This window comes from Cryptomeria japonica, chromosome 2 (assembly GCF_030272615.1).
Source record: "Cryptomeria japonica chromosome 2, Sugi_1.0, whole genome shotgun sequence".
Lineage (NCBI taxonomy): Eukaryota > Viridiplantae > Streptophyta > Pinopsida > Cupressales > Cupressaceae > Cryptomeria > Cryptomeria japonica.
In genome coordinates, this window is record NC_081406.1 from 221620568 (window position 1) to 221630795 (window position 10228).

Here is a 10228-nt window from a genome sequence, read left to right on the forward strand (position 1 = left end):
AAATTGAATCCAACCATTGTTGAACTGTGAAAGATTAATGGTGTTAAATTGTTAATTATCACATTATTAAAATTTATACAATTGAAAGGCAGAAGAATGTGCACTATCCTTCTACCACGCCTGAAGCAGAGCGCAAGCTAATGTCCATCACGTGCTCGATGGGACCCGCAGCAGATCCAAATGCGTATCTAGCTGTATATATGTCGTTCATGGATATACACATTAGGTATCTCAGTATCGTAGAAGTGAACGTTGCCCTGGATTGGCTGTGAAGAGCTGAATAGCATGATTCACATGCTTAGTATTCTCCAACAGTCACAAAGAAACTCTGCAACATTTTTCTCAGAAAGTATCTGTTTGTTTGTTTGTATGTAGAAAAATTCTGTCAAATGACCGTTGGCAATACGGTAGTTTTTATATATAGAGAGAGTATAGCAAAAAGTAGAGAAATAATGTAAACCGTTGCCTACAATTGTCTAATTATAGGCAATTCTTTTGATAAAGACTTCTAAGTTTGAGTGATCAGGCACGGGTTTCTGTGCCGTAAAAGTATACTGTAATCATAAAGTCTGAGATCAATATATGAACTTTGATTTTTGAGAAAAAAAAGTTGTTTTCTTGAGTATGGCAGCCAAGATGTTGTTCAAAGTTGTTTTGATGTTCATGGTGGTGAACTGTTTTTCATGGTTTGGTAGTGGGTGGAGTTTTGAGCGTCATAAGCAGTCTGCTCTTGAAGAAGTGAAGAAAGATTATGATGAATGGATTTCATGGCAGATTCTACAGAGAAGTAGCAATTTGGGTTATAATGTGAGGGATGAGGATAGGGGGAGTAGTTCATTAAGTGGACTTGAGAAGAAACTTAGAGAGGCTGAGAAGAATAAGAGAGTAATTATAGTCTGCCCAAGTGGAAGGGGAGATTTCACAACCATCAGAGATGCTGTGCACAGTATTGATATTAATAATACAAGGAGAACTGTTGTATATATCAAAGCTGGAATTTATAGGTCAGAACTTGCCATTGAATTATCAGGGAATTTGAATTTTTTTTGGGTTATATTCTCTAACAGTCTGATGGTTAATTACAGAACGCGATTTGAAATGTTGATACAAAAAATACACACAATAATATTAAGAAACAACAGCAAGTAACATTATAGATTGTGGAAAACTGATATGTTAAATTTATGATTTTCAACATCTGAGTTTTAATCCTGTGTTCTGGTGCTCATATGTCTTACTAAGTTCTTTAGTAAGAAACTTTTGTGTGAATTCAAATTAAAAAATAGCTAGTTCTAAGTGATGATTTTTAATCCAAAATCGTCACTATTCTATGTAATCTGGCTAGCTTCAATCTCATCTTTTCATCTCTTTGAACAGAGTAAATATCAAGCAGAGCATGAGATATGGTATTCATTAGTCACAGACTCCTGAGATGATATTTGATGTATCAAATTCTCTAATGCAATTATGCATTGTTGCTAATTAGCTAATCAGTTTTTTTTTTGTTTTTTTTCCAATTTCATGGTGCAGGGAGAAGATATTGGTGCCCAGAGCCAAGCCATTTGTGACCTTTGTGGGAGATGAATCAGAGCAGCCAATTATAACAGGCAATGACACTGCATCCACTGTAGGAAAGGATGGCCAGACAATGAAAACATTCCACAGTGCTACTGTGGCTGTGAACTCTGATTACTTTATAGCTTATAACATCAGATTTGAGGTTGATTTCCTTGACTGAATAAACTACATTTGTGTGTCAGGACTTGGGAATGGCTATCCAGTTTCTAGAACACACCAATGTATTAGTTATTCTTATACATAATAACTTTACATTGGTACATTGTAGGGGCTGTATAGCCATTTCCTCATGACTTTGAATTCCCCTTCTCAAAATTGCAATAAATTGACTAATATTTGGTCATCATATGTAGTCTAGACTGAATGTTAGTGCTTTCTGTGTATAATGTTTAATGGTGTGTGTACACAGAACACAGCTCCTTATCCAGAAGAAGGAAGTGAGGGAGGGCAAGCAGTTGCTCTGAGAATCTCTGGCAGCAGGGCAGCCTTCTACAATTGCAGTTTCTATGGAACTCAGGATACCCTGTATGATCATAAGGGCCTGCACTATTTCAAGAGCTGCTTCATACAGGGATCAATGGACTTTATCTTTGGTTATGGAAGGTCACTCTATGCGGTCTGCTACCATTCAAAATGAACTTGATACTAAACTAATACATTCATAAATCAACTCTGATTTTATTTAGATTAGGTGTGACATTTGGTTAATGCAATTTTATTTGAAACTTGATCAACACTGATTAAATACTATTGTTTTTCCAATCAGAATTGTCTTATCCAGTCCATAGCTAAAGGAGTTGCAGCCCTTACAGCACAAAAGAGAAGCAGAGCCTCAATGGCTAGTGGCTTCTCCTTCTTAAACTGTAGAATTACTGGATCTGGCTTGGTCTATCTAGGTAGAGCATGGGGAGACCATTCCAGGGTGATATTTGGCTATACTTACATGGATAGCATTGTTCTTCCAGAGGGCTGGAATGACTGGGGATGTCCAGAAAGAGAAAAGTGGGTATACTTCACACAACCCCTTCAAAGCATGTAGACTCCCTCTTGTAGATTCTGCAGGTCATATTATTAAAGGCACATGTAAACTCATGTTATGACCATTTATTTCCTAAAATGTGTGCAGGACTGTGTACTATGCCCAGTATAAATGCAGAGGACCTGGAGCAAATACAACAGGCAGAGTGCAGTGGGGAAGGATTCTTAGTGCTGAGGAGGCCTCACCTTTCTTCTCCACTTCCTTCATCAGAGGCACAAAATGGCTTATGGGCAACCCATCCCTATCCCTTCTCATACCCCCTCTCATCTGCTAGTCAAAATTTCAATCAAACAATTCATTCATTTCAACTGCAGTCTTCACACTGGAGATCAGCCCCTGTATTTAATGCCTGCATTAATTGAAGTGCAGAGCATCTAGATCAGTTGCCAGAGAGCCAATGTAATAGCTAGTTGTATCGGTTGCCTTCATTAAAAATTTTCCAAATGTGTAAGGCGAATGAAGAAATTTTAATACGACAATTATTTCATTTCACTGAAATGGTGCAATGTATGAGAACATATGAAAATTTTGATTAATGATTATATTACTTTCTCACCCTTAATGCTCTGCTGTACATCAACATATATCTTATTGGTAATGAAAAAGTTGCATTGAATTAAAAGAAGTCAATGTTTTCATGAGTGCTCAAAAGCTCCATTAAGTTTACACATTCAGTCCTGGAATGGACTCACAAGAAAGTGACAAAATCGAAATTGTAATTTAACCTTTTTCTCTTGTCGATCTCTCCAATTTAAAATATAAAACCTGTAAAGTTGTGATATGTTTCAGGTACACTTTTGTCCAACTCCAAAAAGCATACCATGTACATCATGTACAATTTCCATAAATAAATACCATGTTCTGGTTTTATTACTCAAAATATCAATATTCAATCACGACCCGACAGCCTCATTTACAAGCAATTTAGTACCACCTGGTATGACAGTATTTTAGTGTTTGATATGCAAATTGTTTTAATATTTTTATAGCTTTCAATCAGTTATTTTGTTTTATTTTGACCAGAAAAAAAGTTGAAAGAAGAAGAGAGTTTATCTTCTTAGATGAATGGATCTATATAGTTCAGACTTAAAATCAAATTAAATGAATCTTTTTATACTTAAAAATCAAATCAATTTCATTTCTATGTTCAACATACTCAAAATCAAATAAAACTTGCAAATGCCAAATAATATTTATTGTAATCAATAAAATTAATACTATTTTATAAAACTTGCAAATGCCAAATAATATTTATTGTAATCAATAAAATTAATACAGTTTTAATCAAATCACATATAATTTATTTTTATTAAAGTCAAGATAGACATCAAATTCAATCAATACTAAGCATATCAAAAATAAAATAAGATGAAATAATTCTCTTCAAAGCCAATATATATTTTTTATACGTTATGATAGCGAAAAATCAGATATAAAGATTTGCATTGATTTCCAAGACCACTAAATCAACTTATAAATGATACACATTTCATAATTAGAAAGACCCAAATATTTTTCCCCATAATGTTTTGTCAAATCTATTCAATAATTTTATTTATTTTTGTAAATAAATGTTACTTTTTTTTTTGATCAAGCATAAAACCTTTTTGCTCAACCTACATATTTAAAACACCATTTTCACTTAAATGGGGTCCTTTTTTTGGGTGAGTGAATAATTAGAAAGACCCAAATATTTTTCCCCATATTGTTTTGTCAGATCTATTCAATAATTTTATTTATTTTTGTAAATAAATGTTACTTTTTTTTTTTGATCAAGCATAAAACCTTTTTGCTCAACCTACATATTTAAAACACCATTTTCACTTAAATGGGGTCCATTTTTTGGGTGAGTGAACTAAATTAGGGGACAAAAGGTAGACAAGTGAATTATTTTGACCAAAATGTTATTGTTTTACAAATTACTAGAGCACATTTAACTAGGGGAAAGGATCTAGTAGTTGTGCACCTTAACTTCGCGCTTCTCAAAATCCTACTTGGAAATTTCAAATCACTCCAATTTTTTTACAGCAGCTTACTTGGCAAGTCCCCTGCTTATAACTAAGGTTTCAGGGCCACATCATCAAATATGATGCCACATCAACATGCTTTTTGCCAAGGTGTCCAAAACAACCAAAAAAAAAGTGAGACCAATAGGTGTGCAAAAGAGACCCCAATAGTTGTGCAGCTGATATGGCATCACTTGATTGGTTACTTTTTACAATGTTAGTACATTTCTTAACAACTACTGATACATTTCCTAACAATTGTTGGTACATTTCCTAACAAAAAATGATATTTTTTGTTTCAAACAATAGGTTTTATTTGTTCAATTTTTGGAACAAAAGGTATCAACAACCCTCACAACAATTGGTACATGCTCAACAACTGGGTCCTTTCCCCTATTACAAAGCCATCTAAAAGTCAGCACATCTTGCACATATGACTACATTTCCCAATCATGTCCCAGGTTTTTTCCAATGTTACATCCTAGGAGAGGTAAATGGTCAAGTTTTCATTTTGAGTTTATATAAATTTCAATATTTGAGAATGCATTTCTCGTTTACTTTTTACAAACACATCTAAATCATAATTCAAAACTAATATAGATAAAGAAATACCTAAAGAGAACCTCACATCACCTGAAGTTTCTCTAACACTTCTAACAAACCCTAGAAAAAGCCAAGAGGAATTATCAATGCATTTATAGAAAAATAAATTTTAAATAAGAGAAAAGTAAAATATAAATAGTTAAAAAAAAAAAAGAAGGTTACAATAACCCACACATTTCATGGCTTGATAAATACCAATCCATAACACAAGTGCACTATATAATGCATTCTTGTTATATAAATTATAAATAAAAATGAGCCAAGTATATTATAGAAAGCTAACAATCATAAATAAAAATTGTAAAATTATTTATAGGCAAGCACATCTTGCACATATGATTGCATTTTCAAATCATATCTCTTTTTTTTTTTCATTGGTCGCATCACCAAGGGGAAAGGAAGAAGTCAACTCAGTTTTAATATAAAATGTTCAACTTCCAAAGCAACAACATTATGGAGGCATTTGGGATGGGGATCGACCCATTTTTTAAGGAGGAAAAAACAATAATAAAATAGAGTTTAAAGAAGATTTGTGAAATTTTGTGTTTCCTTGTAAATAAATTTGTATTCTTTGATTTTATAGATATAAATAAATACATTTAAAATTAAATGTTTTTATTGTGATTGTGTATTATTATTTTTTTATTTTATTGTGATGCGTAATTATATAAATTGAATCAAGATGTTTAATTCGATTTGTTTGGAAAAACCTTCAAATTAAGTATCAAAGCAGAGTTTATTTTTGTGGATTGTAGGTGTGTCAAAAAGAGGGGTTCTAAAACTTCATTATGAATGAAGAAGAGAATGTAAAACTACAAGTATAGAGAATCTAAAGAAGATATGACATACAAAGGGAATGGGTTGGTGTAATGTCATAAATTTCATCACATGCAATTCATATTACATAAGCCTTACCTTTAGTTGTAAAACAAGATGATTGCAAACATTAGACCTTTATCCTAACTTGTTGACCATCTTTGCCACCTTCCATGATTTAATTCCTCATTGATTAAGTTATTATTATTCTTGGACGTGTGCATGTCATGAACATGTCCACACATCATGCTAACATCCAATGAATATTCACAATTGAGTTGGTCGTTAGAATATTACACTTGTTGTATTTGGCAGTGTAATGCTCCTGTTCGATCACACCAACCTCACGAATGATTGGCAGTCCCTTATACTTCCTTATTACACCTCATTTGAATATTATTTGATCTCTCTTTGGCTCTCTCTTATTTTTCTCTTGAATTTTTTAGCATTCATCAACATACCAACACTATTTTATTGCATTTACGACATTCTACTACCCTATCCTCCATTGTTGAAGCTTCACAAGCTCAATGTTCATTGATATTCGTCACTCTAGAAAGCTCCACAACTTATGGTTTCAAAGGAAGATAACACTTTGGGTTGTGTACTTAAATTGTGTTGATTCATAGCATACTAATCTTGTTATCTATTTTATTTCTTTATTTTTTTTATGATTGTGCCTATAGGTTGACCGTGGAGGTGGAAACACCAAAGCAGAGGTTTGTCAGACAAACCTCTGAATACAATTGCCCCAACATTTTGTCATTGGTAGTTTGTGTTCATGTTTCAATAAAGGAAGAGGTTACTTGAATTAGAGATCCATCTTATGGACCACTTTGATTATTCCTTTGCTTCCTCCTAGTCCTTTTGTTGTTTCCTTTCCATTTTGTATTTCTCATTTTAGAATGTTCATCACATTCAATTCATAGGAAATTATGCAATTCATTCTGCACTTTTTGGTACAACCCCTTGTACTTTGTCCATACAAAACGAACACACAAGTCATGTTGGTATAGGACACTTGCATGCCACATTCTCGTCCTTGACCTACATGTTCATCCTAGGTAGAGAGCTCACTGAATTGTCCAAAGAGTCTCTTTGGCATGCACTTTTGACTTTTGTGAACCAAATATTTTTATCAGTTAGTTTAGAGTAGTTAAACACACTTTCCCCTTCATAGTGAGCAAACTCAAATGTCTTAATACCTCAAAGGTTTGTTCCAAGTGGTAAGTTAGAACTCAAGTTCTCGTGCACGATCTGACCACCCTTTATAGTGGTTCAATTTTCCTCTTCTACATTTTGGTGAACTTGAGGTGAACTCACCTTCTAATTCTTAGCACATTTAAAACCTTTTTGAGCTAAAACTTGTAGGATTGTTGTCTTTCTTCCTTCACTCATGCTTTGAGGTAGTCTATGTGTTGTAGAGCCCTTCTATGATCTTTACAACCTATACCACTTTCGATTATGTGGTGAGAAGGAGTTTGAGACCAAGCATCCCTCTGAATCGTTATAATATAGCCTAGCCTAGCCCTATATTGTCTTGTAATTCGAATCCCTTTGACCCTCAGATTTTTCCCTCGGTCTTAGGGAATTCTTCTACCTCAAGCTCTCAACCTGGTTCTCAAAATGACACTCCTCCTGGATCTCCTACCTCAAGCTCTTAACCCAGTTCTCAAAACGACACTCCTCCTGGATCTCCTCCTACAGTTGACCACAAGTAAGCTCTTACGGTCAACTTTGATCGAATTTAGTCCCTTGAGGAGAACTTGATGGATTTCGAGGGGCTTCTTAATCAGGAAAACATAATTCCTAATACAACTCCCATTGTTAGTAATTTGAGAGAAATGCTTATCTCAAATCACAAAGGGTTGGAATTCCTTAGATCTTTAACACATATAGTGGAAGCACATGTACCATCTTATTGAACTTGATTCTGTTCTCCTTAGGATACACATTAAGGCATTACTAGTCCTCAATTAGGTGTCGAAATGACAAGGGTGTTGATGCTTATGGTTGATATAGATCCTACTATGAATCCTCTATCTCCTAGACCTAGTGTATCTGTGAATCTCTTCACCCTCGATATCAATGTTTCACAATGTCTCTTGGGGTATAATAGTCCTCCACCTCCTAGCTCTAGTACTACTACTTCTACTCTTCATGTTGTTGTAGTTAGTATTGCTATGGCTAATATTCTATTGCCATGGGAAATTTGCCTCCGCTTCCTACACCTAGCAATGTAGTTCTAAATAACATATTACAAAATGTGGGGAAATTGCAACCACAAGTTGCTAATATCACCAATGTTGCTAAGTAGTCATCGCTTGCTCCATATTATTGTTATATCTCGCTTTCTCTTCATATTATGAACACTCCTTTACCCCAAGGGATTGAGATTCCAAAGTTTGATTAGTTTAATGGTGATGGTGATCCATGGCTACTTATCAATTCTTTTACCATACTTTGCAGTTGTTTTCATCACAAGGGTCATATTTTAGCCAAACTATTCTCTTGGCCTCTTAAAGGGACTGCATTAGATTGGCATTGTTCTTTGTTAGATAACTCCATTCAATCTTTTGATTAGTTGATGGATGTGTTTCTCCAAAGGTTTCAAGAGAACATTGGTAGCAAGGTCACTATCATTAACCTTGTTCACTGTAAGCAACAACCTAATGAAAAGCTCGTTGATTTCATTTCTCTCTTATTTTTGTTCTCAAACCCTCTCATTTCTATTTTATTTAAAAATTGGAATTTGAATGCATTTGTGGATGGAATGGGATGGAATTTTATTTGGATGGGAAAGGATTGGGTAGATTATTGCTTGGGTGTGTGGATTTTTCCTCTCTCTTTGTGTTTTCCAAGCTTTGTGTGTTGTGCATCTCAAAAAAATTGAGTTAAGCTCATCATTTATTCTCCTTTTGATTTTTATTTATCATTTGGATGTCATGTCCATCCTTAAGGGAGTATAGGACTTCTCAATTAGATTTTAATTTGTGCAAAACTAGTTAATTTAAATTATTTTGGTAAATTTTTGAAATCATCCATTTTTTTTGTCTATGTATCATTATTTTTCATTTTTGCATGTATCTCCTCTCATGGATTAGTGTAAGAATCATACTCTATACCTATACTTCCTTTCAAAAATATATTTCAATAGTAGCTCGAGAGAGAATTCAAAACTATCCTTAAGTCTACTAGCACAAGAAAATATGTTATAACATCATGTGTCGGTGTCATAAATGAATAATAAAATAGGTAGGGGCAGTCAAATTAATATAATAGACTATATCTTAAAGTGGGTCTAAATTTACTTAAAAATAAGAGATCATCATCTAAGTACTCATAATTATCAAGCAAGAATAAATTGACATGTAATTAAGTGTCACTAGAGCCATCAAAGTTATTTCGAAAAAAATCCTCATTAAGAGCACAAATGGCATTATGTAATGCAATATAAGCCCTTCAAACTTCATGGATCTTTAAAAACTCAACATGAGATGTTGAGGAATGATCCTCATAAAGTGCATATCATTATTGATATAATGGAGTGCAATTTATATATAAGTATGTTATCACAGAGAAATATCATCATAATGTACAACATCACCATGCATGAAAGAGGTTCACACCAACCACTATCTCTAGACTCCTTATAATATGCCACATCAAGATAACATGAATCAAATGGTATGGAGATGAGGTCACAGGGCTCAACAACATAACGAATAGGTAAAGAAGATCTACCCTCATCACATGGAACATCATCCCTAGGCATATAAACTAAGTATAAGGTGGAAGACAGAGCATGACCACAAAAAGAGGCAGGATTATCATAAAGCATGGTGGAATAAGGAGTGATCTTATATAAGAAAGACAACTATATCAAGGATAAATATCTAGCAATACAAAGTGGTAGCATTTGAAGGGTTCATGGAGGGATCAATAGATCATATGAAGAAATACCCTAAGAAAAATAAAACAATTAAGTACAAGGGATGTGGTATCCAAACCTTACACAAATATTAAAAAAATATATATAATAATTAGTAATATCAAATCTATATATCAAATACTAAAATAAGTTCAAAATACTAGAATACAACGTTAAAGGGATTTGAATGTTAAATTTCAAAAATATAAAAAATAAGATAATTTTTTTACTAAAATAAATATTAAGAAATATGAT

At 33.6% G+C, this 10228-nt stretch overlaps 1 protein-coding gene across 1 annotated transcript; it reads left to right on the plus strand.

Moving 5' to 3' along the window:
• Positions 1 to 229: 229 nt before the first annotated feature.
• LOC131037131 (probable pectinesterase 53) lies at positions 230 to 3109 on the plus strand. The gene is made up of 5 exons (XM_057969174.2): positions 230 to 1004; positions 1531 to 1720; positions 1988 to 2194; positions 2345 to 2580; positions 2705 to 3109. Exons 1-5 carry the CDS (start codon positions 625 to 627, stop codon positions 2889 to 2891), a joined length of 1200 nt encoding a protein of 399 aa, XP_057825157.2. The 5' UTR covers positions 230 to 624; the 3' UTR covers positions 2892 to 3109.
• The last annotated feature ends 7119 nt before the right edge of the window (positions 3110 to 10228 follow it).

Excerpts from the sequence above, each read along its gene's own strand:
- LOC131037131 (XM_057969174.2), top strand. The coding sequence starts at position 625 with ATGGCAGCCAAGATGTTGTTCAAAGTTGTTTTGATGTTCATGGTGGTG. Across the intron at positions 1,005-1,530 it reads ATCAAAGCTGGAATTTATAG|GGAGAAGATATTGGTGCCCA; the intron begins GTCAGAACTTGC and ends TTCATGGTGCAG. Across the intron at positions 2,581-2,704 it reads GGATGTCCAGAAAGAGAAAA|GACTGTGTACTATGCCCAGT; the intron begins GTGGGTATACTT and ends AAATGTGTGCAG.